Source organism: Leuciscus leuciscus (genome assembly GCF_965113295.1).
Source record: "Leuciscus leuciscus genome assembly, chromosome: 17".
In the NCBI taxonomy this organism is placed as follows: domain Eukaryota; kingdom Metazoa; phylum Chordata; class Actinopteri; order Cypriniformes; family Leuciscidae; genus Leuciscus; species Leuciscus leuciscus.
This window is the reverse complement of record NC_138741.1, coordinates 13429635-13448568: the sequence shown is the minus strand read 5'-3', so window position 1 is coordinate 13448568 and position 18934 is coordinate 13429635. Positions and strand designations below refer to the sequence as shown.

The window sequence follows — 18934 nt, the reverse complement described above, 5'->3', positions numbered from 1 at the left end:
ATCAAAGATCACGCTCATCATAGACCAGAAGACTGGGTTTTAACCCTAAGGAAAACACCTTGCTTAAATTTATTAAACGATCCAAATTGACAGTAATTGAAAATGATTATAGGGAGCTGGAGGTAAATACCACATTTATCAGACAACATCAGTGGCAAGATGTCTTTTAATTAGATTTAGCTTTCTAAATTCAGCTTTTGGGAGGTCTAATAAATGGCAAGACAACAGAACACTGTGTGTAATATTGGCAGACCTTTAAAAACATCTTTGACTTGAATTAGTTTGATATTTAATGTTAAAAGTGGAACTTGATAAGATCAAAGTGAAAAACATTATTAATTATAATTATAATAATTATTATGAAATCTGCCTTCAGCACAGACTTGTACTGTTCTTATGTTTTTGTTGTGCTTTAAAACTTTATTGTCTACAATAATACAACATATATAAATAATAAATGATTCAAGTATGAGTAAAGAATAATACAGAAATCTAATAAATATTAAATATATAACCTGTCATGGTTATACAGTGGGGTTCTTGAATCAGTTTTACAGAAATCTTTATGCCATAAAGGTTCTATACAAGGAGAAATGTCTTAAATTAAGTTTAACATGTTATTTTTTTTAGTTATAACTTATGTTTATGAGCTGTTTAATTCATAAAATGTAATTCAAATGAAATGAATTCAAACAAAATTGATTAAAAGTAAATCTATAAATTGATCCAATGATGGGAATCCCTAATACACTCAAAAAAAAGATTCTTTAAACTTACTTAATTTAATTATGGACAGTGGTTCCACACAAGGAAATTGCTTTTTATTAACATTAATGGAATTTTTTGAATCTATGTAAACTCCTTTTGTTGGGACAACACAACTGAATGGGGAAGAATCTATGTGAAATAGTAATGTCGAACTAAATCAATAGAATTGCTTCCCTGTAACTTAAATCAGTTAAGTTAAGTGAACATGCAGTAGTTTATTTAAAACTGTCCAAATAGGTTACATTCAACAAACACAAGGAGATTTGTTTCAAATAACTCATTTAAATTATGGACAGTGGTTCCATCCAATTAGTTCTTGTTACTTTAACTCAGTAGTATCTATTTAAAGTTACTCCTTTCAAAGCAGCATTTGTTTGTGCGTGATTGTCTTGTAGAGTCACAAAAAGACAAGATGTGTAACAAATTATCAGACTGTATTTGTTCAACAGTTGCAATAAACAGTTTTTAACAGCTTGCTCACCCATACATTCAACTCTTTAAACTTGTGCAAATGTATTAACATCAGCAAAAATTACTTTTACACATTGTTCAAAAAAAGTCAAAAGACTTCTGCAAATTCAGTGTAAATTAAAACTCTATAAAAATTAATATAACATGTACTAGACATCTTTCACAGAAAATAACAGATGCACCGAGCACCAAATAGGCAGCTTGCAACTAAGTTCAACAATTTTGAACATTGAAAAATACAAGAAGTGTAACCTGCAATAGAAAATCTACATATTGCCCTTTTTTTAACAGTAACATTCTGGCATTCCAGGAACAGTCCTTAGAGTCCTTTCTCAAACACATCGGAGAAGAGCTTGGTCTTCAGTGTTTGGATTTTATTGGACAACTTGTTGCCATCTAGCTCCAGAATTATTTTTTGAAGGACTTCGAATGTGTACCTTAGTTCAGGAGGGTAGCTCAGGTTCAGTCCATAAATCAGTCCCAGCAACATGGCTGCTGCATATGGGACACTGGTAATGTCCTGAAGAACCTTTTGACCCTCTAATACCACTCCAAGATCTGCTGGGCTGTCTTCCATGTCTCCACCTTCATGTCTTATGACATAAATTCCCATCACAGTCTTCTGGATCGCCTCCTCAGTGCTGGCAACGTCTGTATCCTAGAGGGGATATTAAAAAAAATAAAGTACTCTTAAATTCCTGTGTATTAACTTTAACAAAACTTTAAGCATTCTTGAAAATACAGCAACATTTTAAAAAGCACATACTCACCATATACTCCCAAAGCAGACTGCTAGGGTCTTCGTTCAGGTATGCCATCAGTCTAAAGATGCAAATAACAACATTCATCTATTATTACTTTGCCTGATTATTTCCTTAAAGGGATAGTTCACTTTAAAATGAAAATTCTGTCATCATATACTCACCCTCATGTTTTTTCAACAGGGCCTGAATTTCATTTTGGAAAATGGGGGGAAATCCCCCCTTAGGTGATTCTTATAGGGGGGAATTTTTTATTTGAGGGGGGAGTTTAGGCTTTTTCTTTTTAAATTACATTTATCTTGCCTAAATATGCTCACTCATTGCATTTTTACAATGGGGTAATTTTGTTCTTAAGAATTTACACAACACAAGGAAGCTTGATTTCAATCTTTGAATTAAATTGAAAAAAGTAGCACAAATAAATACGATAGAATAACGATACCAATAAAGAGAAATAAAGAGAAAAGTTTTTGCTTAGGTCTAACACAGAAATACTACAGAGACTGAATAAATTAATCAAAAGTAAAATAACACTGGGTAGTATTTTAGTCCTGACTAAATTAAATACATAGGCTATTAATCCTGATTCCTTAAAATGAAAGCAATGTTTTGTTGTTTTGAAAACCAAATGAATGACAGACACATATGGCTGCTGTCCCTTTAAGAGCTAGTGCACGGATTCTGTTTTCATTATACGGTCACGTGCGATTTATGCTTATTTAAGACATAACCGACTGTGTTTAGAGGATACTCACCAAGACCGAAATTTACATGATTTTCGCATGTTTTTGACTGTTAAAGCGATATAATCCACGAAAAATAACTTTTGTTACCCGCGAGCTGTTTGTGAGGCGGCTTTACTCTATGTATGTGTGCAGAGAAAAAACATCTCGCAGAGTCAGACAGCGCGCAAGTACCGAATAGTTTAAAATCACGTGAATGTTTAAACTGATAAGACTTAAAAAGACGTGCAAATGGTCAACTTTAGTTACTCATGATGCAATGCTGGCCCAAATATGCAAGTGACAATTCCGTCTATCCCGACTCCCGAAACGCGAGAGTGTAATATCGCCCCCTGCAGCGCGCTTAACGATTCCCTTGTGCAACCCATTTAGAGAGACGAGAAGACGACGCAATTTATAGCTAGATGTTTACAATCATAGGCTGCACAATGCGGTGCCATTATCAATTAAAATTCAATTATTTTAGTTTGAGTGATGAACAGCATCATGGGCTGCGTTTAAGTACATTTTTTATGCCCTTCCCTCACTAACTTCCCTCCATCTTGTTCACGAGGATGCATGAAGGCCCTAAACCAGTGGTTCTTAATCCTCATCTTGAGGACCCCCCGCTCTGCACATTTTGTATGTTTCCTTTACCTGACACATCCAGTTCAGTTCTTGGAGCTGATGATCTAAATCAGGTGTGTTAAATGAAGGAGACACAAAATGTGCAGAGCAGGGGGTCCCCAGGACCAGGATTAAGAACCACTGTCCTAAAGGGTCAGTCACTACACTTTACGTCCCATTGACTTCTATTTATATACGTCGTGGCGTGACCTTTTGGCTGAATAAAAAAAAACTATATTTTTGCAGTCAAGTCGAGTAGATTGTATATTTTCTACATTTTACATTACTACTTGTTATATGTTGAATTCATGTTTATAAAAAAAAAGGGTGTGACTTCATATCACGATCGTTGCAGTCAGGGCTGGACTGGGACAAAAAATCGACCCGGGCATTTTGGCCCAGACTGGCCCACTATATGATCATAAACACAACCCATCTTTGCACGCCCTTAATTATATGCATACCAACTCCTATTCCTTAAAACCACTAATGCCATGTCATGAGTGAGTATAGGAACGAGTGAAAATTTGACATTTATTAATTAATACAGTTGAACTATACTCCACAGTGATGAATCCTAAAACAAGCTATAAGCTGCAATGGCATAGCAACACCAGTGTTTCTCACAGGATTTTTGGTAAAACTGTGGTGGGTGGACCTTGGTTCTTCTAGGGGGGTCCGGGGGCATGCCCCCACGTGAGAAAATTTTGTGCATTTTAATGTTAAATTCATCAATCTGGTGCACTTTGAGAGTTCAAAATTAAAATCTCCAACCCATATTCAGTGTGCAAATTAAACGAAAAATTCAAACCTCTTTTAGTTACAGTGTCTATTTACATTACACCTACTACATAATAATAGTTATAATATTAATCCAATGACAGTAATAGCCATATTTTGTAAAACAAATGCACTAAAAAATAAAGGAAACTTTCATAATTAGTTTTGGACCAATTTCTATACTTGAAAGAGATAAGCACATGATCTTTTATTTTGACGCAAACTGCATCAAGCTTTTATTTTGGCGGAAAACATGGTTTACAAACGCCTCTCATTAAATTTCTAGTGAATTGCGGTAATCGTCTTTATATACTGTCTATGTAATCGTCAACTATGCAATGTGGAAATAATCTGTAACTGGGTTATGGGTTCCTACACTCGATCATGACATAGCTTAAGTGTTTTGAAAGTAGTTCTGCTTACCGCAGGCTCTACACTTTCTCATCTCTCTCCTGATCTCCTATTTTGACACATTTTACAGTGTCTGCTTTAAGGGCCTGGTTCAATTTTTTCACGCTATTTCTCTGCACAATCCTTGCGTTTCTTCTCCATCTCGCAGACTACTTTGACAGATACAACTAAAACTGCTGCACGCGCGCTCACTAGTTTAAAGTTGTGATTGGGCCAGCCCAGTGTCAATCAAGAAAAGAACCAATGGGCCGCTGATCTACGTGTTTCATGGGCTGGTCTGTCAGAAAAAAAAAAAAATAACACTGACTTTTTTTGACCACTGCATTACACCGTCACCGGCACAAACCCAGCGCCGCCAATTAAGCAAAACAAAACAAAACGAATGGGCCGCCGATGTACAAATTTTATGGGCCGTTAAAAAAAATTAAAAATAGAAAAAAAAAAAAAATTATGTATGAGTATGAGATGTATCGGCCCAAAAAGCACGTCGGCCCACCGGGCAAATGCCCGGTATGCCCGATGGCCAGTCCAGCCCTGGTTGCAGTGCCCGAAGAAATTTTGCATGCTCAAAGTCTAGTGTGGCCACGGCATAAGCCATTGATCATCTGGAATCTGATATGGAACTGATTTTATATTTGTTTTCCTTAATTTAATTTAATAATTGATTTAATTTAAATAACATTCCAACTTTGTTTTTTCTCATTTATGATCACTGTTTTCTACAGTGCATTGATTTACACTGTCTGCTCACAGCTACTCAATCAGTGCAATAATAAGTGCTTTAGCGTAATTCGTAAAACTTTAAATACTATCATTGTGTGTGGGTTGTAACAAAGTTTGCAAAAATATTACTACTTTTTATAAATCCTAAAAAGGAGCTTCACTTACCTTAGCCAAAACCTTGTTTTCACAATCAATAAAGTTGTGGCATTCCTTCATTTCACCAAATTTAGGCAGTGATGAACTGGAAAAACCATAATGAAAAACATACTGTCATAAAAAAAGAACATCAGAAAACATGCCAAAATATATCTGTCTACGGCAGGCGAATGTGGCCTTATTTGTGCTTGCTTCAGAGCTTCAGCCAGTTTTACTGGGATTAAAACACTGGATGGTTTGTTATTAGACATTCTAAAACGCTTAATGTCTTTAATGTACTAATACTAACCATACTACACCATACTAATAAAGCATACTATGTACAGGAAAGCAAATTTACTCACAGGTTATAAATGCTTAAGCTGGCTAAATACCTAACACTGAGAAATTAATATTAAAATATCAAATTCTGTAACGTTACATACCTTATTAATAAACCACAGGCTGACGTTATAAACAGATTAACCCAGAATATGAACTAAACGCGTTGCATTCATATGCTAGGTTCATCTGTTTATCTGCACATTGTAAGGTTTATCATATGCATACATACATATATGTATATAGCCTATTATTAGATTTGTATTATATCACTGTTAGCCACATTAAACGTTTTAGAATGTCCCTCGTTAGTCATTTCATTACTTCGACTGAAAACCATTTTGAATTATTGTCAAATAATTTGTTCCACGAGCACACATCAAGTATTACACGACAGAGAATCATGCGTTTACCACAACCAGAATTAAACTCGCATCTTTTTAATCGAATGCAATCATCAATTAATACCGTAATCAACACATTCAACACAATATTTGATAGTTAAACAATATTAAAAGCATCCCAGAACAGACTTAACGAAACACTAAAAGAAATTAAACACTTTGCATTCGGAATAACTGTATAATTAACTTTTCTTACCTGGCTGGTACTTCTAGCTCTGACACCATGCATGCACCTCGTTGTCACCTCGTTCGCGCGCGCGCCGTCTTCATCCAATAGACCCTTTGCACGTGACGTCACGCTCTACTCCCGCGAATTCTGAACGCCATGACGGACGGCGGAAGAGCTATTCTGTAGACGGACGGCAAGCCAAACGAGTACGTGTTTGTGTTCGTTCTTGTAATAAAATGGTTATTTCGTGTTGTGCCGTGGGCTGTGCTAATAGACAGGGTAAAGCCAATATATCTTTTTATCGAATACCATTTGATGGGGAGAGAAGGCAGCGATGGGTTGCTGCTATCAGCCGAAAGGACTGGCAGCCCTCCAAGTACTCCAGGATTTGCAGCGAGCATTTTTTACAAGGTAAGATTAATGTATTTCCCAGTTACGTGTACTTCATTTGTGTAATACCATACCGTCATCCTTGTCCAGATGGAGACCCAGTCAAATTGTCATTTGTAACATGAGTAACCTAAGTTAGCTATGTTATGAGCAAGTATCAGCTAGCGTGATAGGGCTGTGCAGTCTACCCATTCACAAACGTAGCTAGCTTAATGTCAGGAATACACTGATCACCCGTCTCTAACAGTGTCATCTGGATCTGACACAAATAACAACGGAGATTTTGGTGCCATTTAAATGTCTATGCTTCTCTCTGATGCTCATAAATTTACGTTAGAGGCAATTGCCGCATGTGAGGCTATTTAACACTACACTTGACAGCAGGTAACGTTAGCTAGCAGCTGGATAAAAATGGTTAAAATGCTGACAGGTAAAACTGTGTACAAGTTTGTGTTTCAATGTAACGTTAGAGGATTCCTCTGCCAACACAGAGCAGACCTCGTGCTGCATTCAAAGTGATTGTAAATTACCCTTTTCCCATCCAGAGGTTGTTTTTGTAATTTAACAGTTATTTACTTTACAAATAGAAAATGGATGATGTGTCAGGATAGTTATAGGCTGGGACCATGGTTCTAAGCTCCCTCTTGGTGGTACTCAGGCAGATGATTTCTTTTATCAGGACAGAAGAGTGATGACCCTTTATCCCCTGATTATGTGCCGTCAGTGTTTGCGCACACCAAGTCCCCTGCGAAGCGGCGAGCCCTGGGAAGTCTAGGGAAGTATGAGGTCAGAGAGGCAATGAAGAAAAAAAAGCGTCAGGCGTCGTCCAAACATGAAGCTGCCAGGGCACTCCTCAATCTGTCAGCTGAGATGAATGTGTTACGAGAGGTTGAAGAGGAGATTGTAGAAGAGGCTAGTATCAGTGAAACTAGTGGCAAATGTGATGCAATGTGCCAAACCAACCTTACTTCAGACTACATTGAGTCTCTTGAATTTGAGTGTCAGCAACTCCGGGGTGATACGTTTGCTCTGAAGGAGAAGCTGAAGCCCTCAGATCTGGAACAGAGCACTTTTGAAAACAGTGACAAACTTAAAACCTTTACAGGACTGCCCAACTATAAAGTATTTATGGCAATGATTGATCTGGTAACTCCATTACTTAAGGATACGGCAAACATCACCATCTTCCACCAGCTACTATTGACATTAATGAGGATCAGGCTTAACCTTCCGATTGCTTTTTTGTCATATCTGTTTGGTGTTCATATGTCTACAATTTCAAGAGTTTTTACAAATGTCATTAATATACTAAATGACAACTTGGTACCTGTGTGTGTGGTATGGCCTGACAGAGATGATGTCCAAACATCTCTGCCAATGTGTTTCAGAAAGTCTTTCAAGCAATGCATGTCAGTAATAGACTGTTTTGAAATTACCATTGACAGACCAAAAGATTTGAAGGCAAGGGCCCAGACATACTCTCAGTATAAATCGCACAACACCATAAAATACCTAATAGGTATAACTCCACAAGGGATAATCTCCTTCATCTCCAAGGGCTGGGGTGGGCGGTCAACTGATGCTCACATTACAGCCAACAGTGGGTTTTTGGATAATCTCCTACCAGGAGACTTGATCCTAGCAGACCGTGGCTTTAGGATTCAGGAACAAGTTGGCTTGTACTGTGCAAGGGTTGAAACTCCTGCCTTTACACGGGGGAAAAAACAGCTGGGCGCTGTTGAACTGGAAGATTCCAGAAAACTTGCAGCAGTCCGCATACATGTTGAGAGGGTAATTGGTCAAGCACGATCCAAGTACAGAATGTTGCATGGACCTGTGCCCATTAGTCTTCTGATTAAGTCATCAGAAGAAGAAGAGTTCACCTCTCTTGACAAAATAGTCAGAGTGGCTTGTGCCCTGACGAATCTGTGCCCCTCAGTGGTGCCAATTGATTAGCTGAAAAAAACTGTTATTCTTTAACAGAGAGGTTTCAAAGTTAAAGGGTACTCTCCACTTTAAAATGAAAATTCTGTCATCATATACTCACCCTCATGTTGTTTCAAACCTGTATGAATTTCTTTCTTCTGCTGAACAGAAAGGAAGATATTTAGAAGAATGTCAGTAACCAAACAGTTTCTGGTACCATTGACTTCCATAGTATATATTTTTTCCTACTATGGAAGTCAATGGTACCCGAAACTGTCTGGTTACTGACATTCTTCTAAATATCTTCCTTTCTGTTCAGCAGAAGAAAGAAATTCATACAGGTTTGAAACAACATGAGGGTGAGTATATGATGACAGAATTTTCATTTTAAAGTGGAGTATCCCTTTAAACACATTTATTTGAGTAACAATTCCAAGTGTAAATAGTTGTACCAGTACATTAACAATCAATTGTTTACTTATCCATTAGAATCAGCTGAAATGTAACAGTTATAAGTTAGTAGTTGCATAGAACCCATATTTGTGGATGAGAGCTATTTTAAGACCATCTATTGTATACTATTTATTATATACTATTATTGAAGTTATGTATCAGGCTAGTGGCTGTGTAATGTAAGATGGTGTGTACAGTGGGTCCTGGTGACTCATCATCGGTCTCTTGAACAACAAACACATATGATGGTGGATGAATTTGCAGAGGGGTCAAATTTTTGATTGAGATGTAATCACCGGTTTGCGCTTTAGTATTAAACAACGGGAAAAGTAGAGCATTTATCAAGGTCTCCTATTTAGTCAGTATTGTGTCTACATCACACAGTTTAACCAAAATTAAGCTGTCACTCTGCTGTTTTATAAACCTCTTAAAATTGTCATGTGTCAGTTCCCTTAACACATTCACACTTTGTATTAAATTGAAACATGCAGGACAAACGTTATAAAAGAAGTTGTATATGAGTGTACATTATGTAATTTAGGTTGGCTTTTATAAACGTGTTGAAAGATGTTTTTGTAAAATAAACCAGCCATCAAACTTTTGACTATGCTGTTGTCCTTTATAAAAGGATATTAAATGTATGTAGAATTACACACTGGCAAATCTTACTAAATAATTCAATTCAATTTTATTTATAGTATCAAATCATAACAAGAGTTATCTCGAGACACTTTACAAATAGAGTAGGTCTAGACCACACTATAATTTACAAAGTCATTTCTAGTAATTCACTTCATGTTTTGAACAACGCCCTACTACTCCTCCAATTCTTGTGAGTCTGTGGACTGTGTTTTGTCTGACAGCAGTCTATCTGGGCATGTATATGTCTTGGCCAATAACTCAGATAAAATGGCTGACCTATAGAAGGCCTCAACATTCTGCACTGCTTCTGTAAAAAAGTCAGCATCAGGCAAAATTCTCTGTACAAAAAAATTGGATGTAGACCACACCATGAAGTCACAAAACTTCCGCTTCGTCACAAACAACTGGGCTTGCACCTGGTAGTGGTATTGATGATTTCTGTTAAGTGCATGTGTACCATCTGTGTTCTCAATGCAGAAATGTTTCTTTTCAGTGGCACTGAGGACTCCGGTGTCTTTGGCACAGTGTGGGCACTTGATTTCCAAAATACCATCGCCACAGCAGGAGCAGGACAGCAAGGCATCTGGAGATGCTCCAAGGTAGGGACGGGAGGTATCAATGTGGAGACCGGCATCACGAACACTTAGGTCCTGATGCTGTTGTGCAGCGTAAGCCTCATACGTCTCTCTGGCTTTTTGTTCATGTTCACATCCCCATCTGAAAATTAGAAAAATAATGTTAAGTCATCGTAACTCTTTGAGTGCCCTTTTCATTGGATTTGTTCTCTCATTTCCCTAAGAACTATAGGTACTATAGATGTCAGTACCCAAAATTGGCCTAATCTTAATAGCACATAATATTCTCTTGTATCACATTCTATCACACAGATATCACAGAGTAGTTTAAAAAGGTGTAAATGAAATATAACAGGAACATTATGAATAAATAGGCAAAGGACCTACACCATACACCTGGGATTAAAAATAGATAAGGGCACTCAAAGAGATTGAGGGATGCACTCTGTCATCATGTTTGCAATTTAATGTTGATAATTTGTAATACTGACTGTAATAAATATTCCAATGATAAATGCATTTCTTTGTCTTGTGTTTTTTTTTTTTTTTTTTTTTTTTAAGCAGGGACCCTCTACATTAGAACACAACATGTATTGCATACATTTCCATAGTTGAAACATAACAGTTCAAAGCACATCTAATTTCTTTACTCACTTACACTATGGTGAAATTAAAAACAGTAACTGTATGTTTGTGTCATTGTCACACATGCCTGGTTGCAACTGTTGAAAATCTGCATAGGTCAGGGTAACAGATCTGCCTAATTAGGGATTTGGAAGGATTTGTAGGGTCTGTCCTTGCAGCTGACTTGAACCTAGATGCTGTCACCCTACCAGCCCTCATGTCAAACCATAGCCTTGACTTTCCCTGTTGTCGTGTCTCTTCCTCAACTTTTACTGCCTACAACATTGTAAATTATAGAAGATGAAATTAATGACATGACCTTCAAGCACATTTTAGTCATATGAGATTAAGAGGGATGACTATACCTGCTCTGGTGTGACTTCCATATCATTGAATACCGCATCACATTTTTTCTCAAGGTCCGAGGCAGACAGCTTCCGGTTCTGAGCACTGTATAACTCAGTCAGGGGCTGTGGTAGACCCAGAGACACCACCTTTGGTTGAAACTGTTTACAGTAGTGCGGCAATATGCGTAGGATACCACTCTTCTCTGAAGGGTTTGGAGTTGCATTATCCAGAGCCTTGTAGAATTGTTCTATAGCTGCTGCAGACACACCCACTTTTTTCACAGATGGACAACCTGAATGGCTTTGGTTGTTTACACCACAACGCTTTTTGGCAGGATTTGAGAAATCAATTCCCGATCCCTCTTCGTACAAAGCCTTGCCCGCTTTCAAAGGAGGAAGTCCCCACTGTCTGGGCCCATCAGTGCAGCTTTTGTCTTCCAGATGTTTAACAGCAGAGTCTATTGCGTACAGCAGAGCTGTTACATGCGAGCACACCTCTCCCAGGCCCGCTTTACATGTACAGTGGCCGCACAAGACTGTCCCATCCTTCTTCAAAGATACCCATGGTTGTAGTTGGGTTTCAGACAGTGACTGGCTGTGATGCACCTACAATTACAGAAAGTGGCATAAATACATTATTCTTACATGAATGTTATTGTGATGTTATTGTTTACTGCTGCAGTGACACCATAAATGCCCCTTGTGAATACATTTTAATCACTATGCTGTGTTTAACTAGTCAAATCTTAACATAGGCTACAGTGAATATAATCACAGATAAGAAGATGGCTAGATGTAACGTGGTTTACTGGCTATGATGCACCGTCACCTACAAATACAGAAAGTGGCATAGATACATTATTTTTACATGAATGTTATTGTGATGTTATTGTTAATGCTGCAGTGACACATTAAATGCACCTTGTGAATACATCTTAATCACTTTGCTGTGATTAACTGGTAGAATCTTAACATAGGCTACAGCGAATATAATCACAGATAAGAAGATTTCTAGATGTTACAATTATATGTGGTTACTACTGATCAGACACTCCGTGATTTACTGTCTGCATGGATTAACATGTGATCGATAATTGATGCCTGCACTTCCCAGAGCTGGGATGCGTCCAGGCATCCATTAAAAAGCCACGGCCGACCATGTCCTCTAAAATCATAGGCTATGTGTTATATAAATATTTACTTAAGTAAAGAATAGATGTTAAGTAAGGGATAAAGAAAATATAAAGAAAATAGTCCGTTCCGTCTCTACGGTTAGAATCCTGCGTCCATCGCATCGCTCTGTTTTTCATGGCAATGGTGTGTTATTCTTAGCAGCGGTCTGTTATCAAGAAATAACACACCGCATTCTACATTAGAATTCAACCAAGCCATGTAATAATACAAAATAAACCATATTGATGTCTTACCTTTGCCATTATGAGGTACCTCCCCCCGCCGTTAGCGTAGCATCGCGTACCTGTAACCCAGCCAGCTACAAAGAACTGGTAAGCATCCAGACTTTTAAAAGCTTTGAGATCAGCACCAGTGTATGGGGATACCCCGTTTACCACATAGTGGTACAAATCGTGTGGGCCGAAGTCGGGCAGACTCGGCGATTTAATGAGGTCCGTGAAAACTGAGGTAGGAAGAAGGTAAGGGTCGGTATCCAAACCTGCTATCTCCAACTTCTCAAAATACCGCTCTTTGTGAGCACCTACCAGATGCCCAACCTCGACCGATAACGGCACTACAACTTCCTCAATAGAAGAAGCCATGGAGTTTAGTGGTAACGTTATCTATTTTAAATTTTAATCTAAAACTAATCAAACTTCCCGCTCGTCTACTACTGCGCGGCCTGTGCGTCCAGTGATTTTGCCGTCCAGCATGGCGTCGTCACGTGGTCGTGGTCACGTGTTTGCAAAGGGTCTATACGTTGGAAATCGTCACATCCGGTTTTTTGAATCGCGCAATCAAACCACTTGCGTTAGTTTAACGCTTGATAATTAAGTATAGTGGACCATTACACAACTTAAGTTACTTAAACGCAATACAATAGTGTTTTGATGGGAAAATAAATATATGTGGGTTATTTTAACAAAAAACATTTGGGTAGAATGAACAGTGCCCCAAAACCATTTTTTTGAGTGATAGGTTCTATATATGAAGTCCCTGACAGAACCCTTTAAGGCTCTATATAGAACCTTTTCCTCTAAGATATTAAAATATGTATTTAATATTTAGCAAAAATTACTGCTGATACATATTCTTGGTAGCCAGTGGATGACTAAAATGTCCTAAAAACTTAAAATATATGTTTGAGAAGAGTCATATGTAATGTCTGTTATGATTTATCTTCCTCAGACTTTTTTTGTTATGACTTTCAGATTATTAAGTGATGAGTGTATTATTTTTAAGTCTGTAATTTAATTTGCTTCATGTACTTCAGAATGACCTGGCACCTCTTAAAAAGAGTGTTTTCTTATCTCGTAACTGAGTGATCACAGCCCACCTACCACAGCACCTGTAAGGAGGAGAGTGCCAGCTGAATACACCCATGAACCCTTAATCTCCTTTGGCCTATAGATCACATTTCAGCCATGCAACCCTGTCCAACGCCCTCTGATAAATAAAAAAAGTGCATTTTAAGTCTCAAACATTCCTATCTCTGCACAGCTGCTCCCCTCCTTTCTGATGGCCATCTTGTTGGCTGACTTTTAATGTCCCTCCCTTTGTTAAACAACAACAAAATTCACTTTACAAATGACTAAAACTAATCTGATGGCTTTCCATGCTTAGACTTACACTGGAGCACTACGGTATGTTGCTGTGAATGTAGTTCATATACGCTGACTTTGTCACGCTCATTCCATTGCTTTACTGTGCCTGTTAGCTATGTATGTGTAGAACTGAAACATAAAAGCAGTGAGTTGTGTTGTGTAAGTGCATCTGAGGTAATGATGAAATGACTGGAAATGAACCTGTGGGGAAATCCCTGGCATGTTGATAATTAATTAGTAAAACTGGAACAACCCAGAAAACATCAAACAAGACAGAGAAGAGTATTGTGTGTGGGAAACCAAGTTACAAGACACTGCCTTGAGTATTCCGCATCCTTATATTGATTTGGTATCTGGATATTTAGTTTAAACTTGCTACCCAGCCAACTTTAAATAATAATACTAATAATTATAAATCAGGTGTTTATATCAGCCATTCATTTAAATAATCTATTTTTATTTTATTAATTTATTATAACATACACTCTTAGAAAAAAGTTTCAATGGGGTTCTATCTTGACTCAATTTTAAAGAACGCTTTATGCCAAAAAGGTTCTGTATAGGAGAAATGTCATAAATTATTGCATAATTATACTTTCATGTTTAACTGGTTGTTTAATTCATAAAATGAGTCTTTTGGTCTTTTTATTTAAAGGAATTAAATGAGGATTAAAAGAGATTTAAAGGGTTAGTTCGAGATCATAAAACTAATCCGTTTGAACTGAGCGGGTAGTCCACATTTTCTGAAGAGACACAATTGCTTTATAAGATTAACAGATTTAATTTAGCAAACCGAACCTAAACCTCAACCGAACCTGCTTGACACGCGAGAACAAACTTCTTGCGGAAGCTCTAACGTGCTGCTTAACACACAATGATTGAACCTCATTGGTTATGTGGAAGCTCAAACGTGCTGCGTAACACAAGAATGAACCTTGTTGGTTTTCGCACGTCAAGCGAACATCCTTGAGCTTCCATTAACCACAACTGGTGTGTGAGTTGATGAATGCTTATATGTGAATAAAAGCCTAAATTAAAACTGTTCATCATATAAAGCGACCGTGTCTCTTGACAAAATTTGTATTAAACAGATCCATTCAGATGGATTTTTACGATCTCTTTATGAACTTTTTGAAGTGACAAAGTAGTTGTGTAGACTGTCAATGGAGGGACAGACATCTCTCAGAAATATCTTCATTTGAAGCTTAATGTTGAAGCTGATGCATAAATGTTTCAATCAGCAAGCCCCACAGGTCTTGAGTGAGTGCATAGTTGCTCTCAGGGCTGTGGGTTCAAGGACTAGAGGAGCTCAGAACGGGAACTGTCAGATCCCGAAATGTAATACTTCATTTGGACAATCAGCTTTCTCTGTACAAGGCACTAAAGCCTGGAATTGTTTACCCACTGAATTGAAAGGAGAGTCAAACTGGGTCCTTTTCAAACACAAATTTAAAGACTCTTTAATCAGAGGTCAGAAATGTGACCACTGATTGTCTGCTGCGTTTATATTGTGTTATACTGTAACTGTATTATTATGTTTATTTTAACTATGTATTGTTTAATTTTATGTTAAGGCCCACTAGGGACTAACATTGAGAATTAGCTTCGGCTAAAATGTTGTAGTATGTAACATGAGCTTATGTAACATACTTGTCCCTATTCAAATAAACTTAAACTAAACTAATTTGTGTTTTAAGATGAACAAAGTCTTACAGATTTGGAACGACATGAGGGTGAAATGTTTTTATCAGGGAATAAATATATATAAAGAAATAATAATAAAGAAAAAAAAAAGTTATTGGTCAAACTGTAGTTGTGGACTGAAATAATAAATTTAAACTATTTGCAAAAAATATTTTATTTTAAAAAACACACATTCACTCTTTTTCGGATGTCTAATATCTCGATCACATTCAGTTAGCCTATTCCATGAATCATGTAATTGATAGCATATTTTCAATTCGAAAGTAAAATTTGATAAAACAGTTGAGTAGTGTGCATCACTGGATATTACTGTCGGTGGTTGAACATTTCTATCAACAGTTGTCAAATATTAATATTTTTAGCTACTTGCACCTTACAATGCACCCTTTTACCATTAAAACTAAAGCATTCGCACTCTTCTTCTGCAAACAGTAAGATCCGCCACCTTTGATTTGATTGCATTGCCATCTCAATCATTTTGACATTGACGAGCGCTGTTAGACAGCGGATTTAGACCAGCCGAAAAATATAACTTTTTTTATGACTATTTGTCAACTATTTGGGGGTGGGGACAATTTGGCAATTTCCATTTATAATGATTCAATATCTATGGTCGTTAAGGCCCTGCTATATAGAAACTTTCTTCAGTGTACATAGATAATATTCTGTTTATCTGTCTATGTCTATCTGTATCTGTATCTATGGCCTGGTTTCACAGACAGGGTTTAGGATTAGGCCTTAGTTCAATTAGGACATTTAAGTAGCTTGTATAAACATGCCTTAGAAAAAAAAAACATTACTAGTGTGCATCTTGAGATAAAACAATGTCAGTGACATATCTTAAAATATGTTAGTGACATTGTTTTATCTCAAGATTATTTTTTTTTCAGTTAAAACAGCTCAAACATGCATTTTAGTCTGGGACTAGGCTTGAGCCTGGTCTGTGAAACCTGGAGTAAATGTATTCATTTATGTTGTCCTACACAATGCTGTCACCTATTGGTGAACAAATGGAAGTTAATTTCAGTTTTAGAAATATTAGCAAGCATTTCAACTCCATTTATTCTTATTCAATTCATTTGTACAATTTGTGAATAAACATTAATTTAATAACAATATTTTTGTTCAATCCAAAGTCTTAAAAAAAAAGAGTGTTTCTTCACATTACAAAAAAGTGCACAGTTCAAACTGTGCTGTTGAATCACATTTATACTTATACAATGTACTTGCAACATTCATAATAATTAAGAATAATTAAATATTGAGAAACAATACAACTTCTGATAACAAACTTAACACACTTTGTTCCACCTGTTCAGCATTACTATTCAGTCCACATCTGTTCCTGTCTGTCTTCTCATTGAGAGCACTAAATAAATGCACTTCACTGGCTTAACATCCACAATCCCATTATTCTACTTACTTTATCCAACATATCAAAGATCAAATTGTTTGGTAAACATGTTTGGCCTAAGCCTGTAAAGTTAAATGTTTTAATCAGTTGTGCATTATCAGAAAAATTATGTGCATTAATTAATCGTAGTCCATCGCAGCCTCTATTCTGTATTTTCTTATCAAAGGCAAATTATCTCACAAATGTAGTCTCTTCCTTGCCATCTCTTTTGATAACAGTGGCACATAAATAAAAATACACCTTTTGCACTTCCACTAATGTGGAAGGGGCTGCAGTAAAAATGGAGATCCAACACTGACCACTGTGCTACTCATAATGTAACCACCTGATCTTGAGTCAGGTGTTAGACGTGAGATCTGGCTCTGTGGATGTCTGGCACTATTGTGGCAGCGACACCCAGTGGCATAGAATAAGCCGTGCTCAAATTCTGCAGTCCAACCACTAGACACTTCCAGGTGTAACGAAGAGCTTTTCCCACATTCTGCAAAAAAAAAAAGGGGTGGGCAAACAAAGATGAATAAACCAATGCAATATTCAAAGTCCCCACCCATGTATACAGTACTTACTCTACTTCTTTTGTAATGATGATAAAGCAGCTTGTTTTCAAACTTTTTATTAAGAGAAACTATACTGTAAATAGATTAAAATAATGAACCACATTATTGTGATGACGTTTGAACTATTCTTCAGTACAAACAATAGGCCTAGTTGTTGAGAGGACAAAATAAAAATGTCTGCTTACATGTTTTAACATTTTACTTAAGTTTGAGAATTTTACTCACTGATACGTATTTTAGCCACTTAATTATTTTTAGATTGCTAAATTGCTAAACTACATCATCATAGCCTATACCCTAACCACTTGTGAAAGACAAATATAGGCCTATCACAATTTTTCAATGTCATATTTTTGATACTTTAAAAATATGAAATAATGTTTTCTGTAATTATTTCCTTATTTTGGTATTTCTGTCCCAAAAATGTTAATTCAGTCTTTATTTACTTACCCTCAAGTTGTTCCAAACCTGTATGAATTTCTATCTTCAGTTGAATATAGGATATTTTGAAAACTATGGGTAACAAACAGCTGATGGACCCCATTGACTTCCATATGAAAAAAACAACAACAACTAAGTTAATGGTGCCCCACAACTGTTTGGTTACCCACATTCTTCAAAATATCTTCTTTTGTGTTCAGCACAATAAATAAATTCATACAAGTATAGAACAAATTGAGGGTGAGTACAGGATAACAGAATTTCCATTTTTGGGTGAACTATCCCTTTAAATCTGTTTAGCCTTTTACCGTCATAAACAATCATGATCAGACAAACAACGACCTTTGACAGTAAACAACGTACTTTTCTTAACTTTTTATATTTGTCTTGTTTTTTCTTGCAATTGTCATCTCGTGGTTGGTCAATATCATCCTCAACCAGCGGTTGGTATTTCTCTGGTAGAAAAGCGACGTGCACTTGTTTGGCGGACTTTTCTGTCTTGCTCGCGCACTTCGTTGATTCCAGAGTCTTGATTCCTTCCTCGGCTGATTGGGCTTCTTTAATAGGAACAATTTTAGATCTGTCCTCCTTTCTATGTTTTGATTTCCGCTTGAACTTGACACGTTTTCGAGACATTTTCTTCGCATCTAAAATACACTGTCCATCGGAATCAGCTGATGAATAGGCTACTCTGTCAGGTGCGAAGTTCACTGAACTTCGACCGGAACAGTTCAACGCATGCGCTGTTCAGCGAACCTGAGGTTATGTCAT

General features: G+C 37.0%; 2 protein-coding genes across 3 annotated transcripts; both read right to left on the bottom strand.

Moving 5' to 3' along the window:
• Positions 1-819: 819 nt before the first annotated feature.
• LOC309479935 (uncharacterized protein) lies at positions 820-5780 on the bottom strand. The gene is made up of 3 exons (XM_082144235.1): positions 5429-5780; positions 2010-2061; positions 820-1897 (listed from the first exon to the last, which is right to left on the bottom strand). Exons 2-3 carry the CDS (start codon positions 2055-2057, stop codon positions 1559-1561), a joined length of 387 nt encoding a protein of 128 aa, XP_082000361.1. The 5' UTR covers positions 2058-2061; positions 5429-5780; the 3' UTR covers positions 820-1558.
• A 3971-nt stretch (positions 5781-9751) lies between these two features.
• On the bottom strand, positions 9752-13196 carry LOC309479923 (uncharacterized protein). Of its 2 annotated transcripts, XM_082144215.1 has the most exons (4): positions 12698-13196; positions 11289-11876; positions 11012-11199; positions 9752-10441 (listed from the first exon to the last, which is right to left on the bottom strand). In XM_082144215.1, the coding sequence occupies exons 1-4, from the start codon at positions 13043-13045 to the stop codon at positions 9898-9900; spliced, it is 1668 nt and encodes a 555-aa protein (XP_082000341.1). In that variant the 5' UTR covers positions 13046-13196; the 3' UTR covers positions 9752-9897. The 2 variants fall into 2 exon arrangements, with proteins under 2 accessions (XP_082000341.1, XP_082000342.1); XM_082144216.1 differs by lacking the exon at positions 11012-11199.
• Positions 13197-18934: the final 5738 nt, after the last annotated feature.

Coding starts and splice junctions, on each gene's coding strand:
- LOC309479935 (XM_082144235.1), bottom strand. CDS start 2,057: ATGGCATACCTGAACGAAGACCCTAGCAGTCTGCTTTGGGAGTATATG. Junction 1,898..2,009: donor GTCTGCTTTGGGAGTATATG/GTGAGTATGTGC, acceptor TATCCCCTCTAG/GATACAGACGTTGCCAGCAC.
- LOC309479923 (XM_082144215.1), bottom strand. CDS start 13,045: ATGGCTTCTTCTATTGAGGAAGTTGTAGTGCCGTTATCGGTCGAGGTT. Junction 11,877..12,697: donor GGTACCTCATAATGGCAAAG/GTAAGACATCAA, acceptor CTGTAATTGTAG/GTGCATCACAGCCAGTCACT. Junction 11,200..11,288: donor TGGAAGTCACACCAGAGCAG/GTATAGTCATCC, acceptor ACAATGTTGTAG/GCAGTAAAAGTTGAGGAAGA.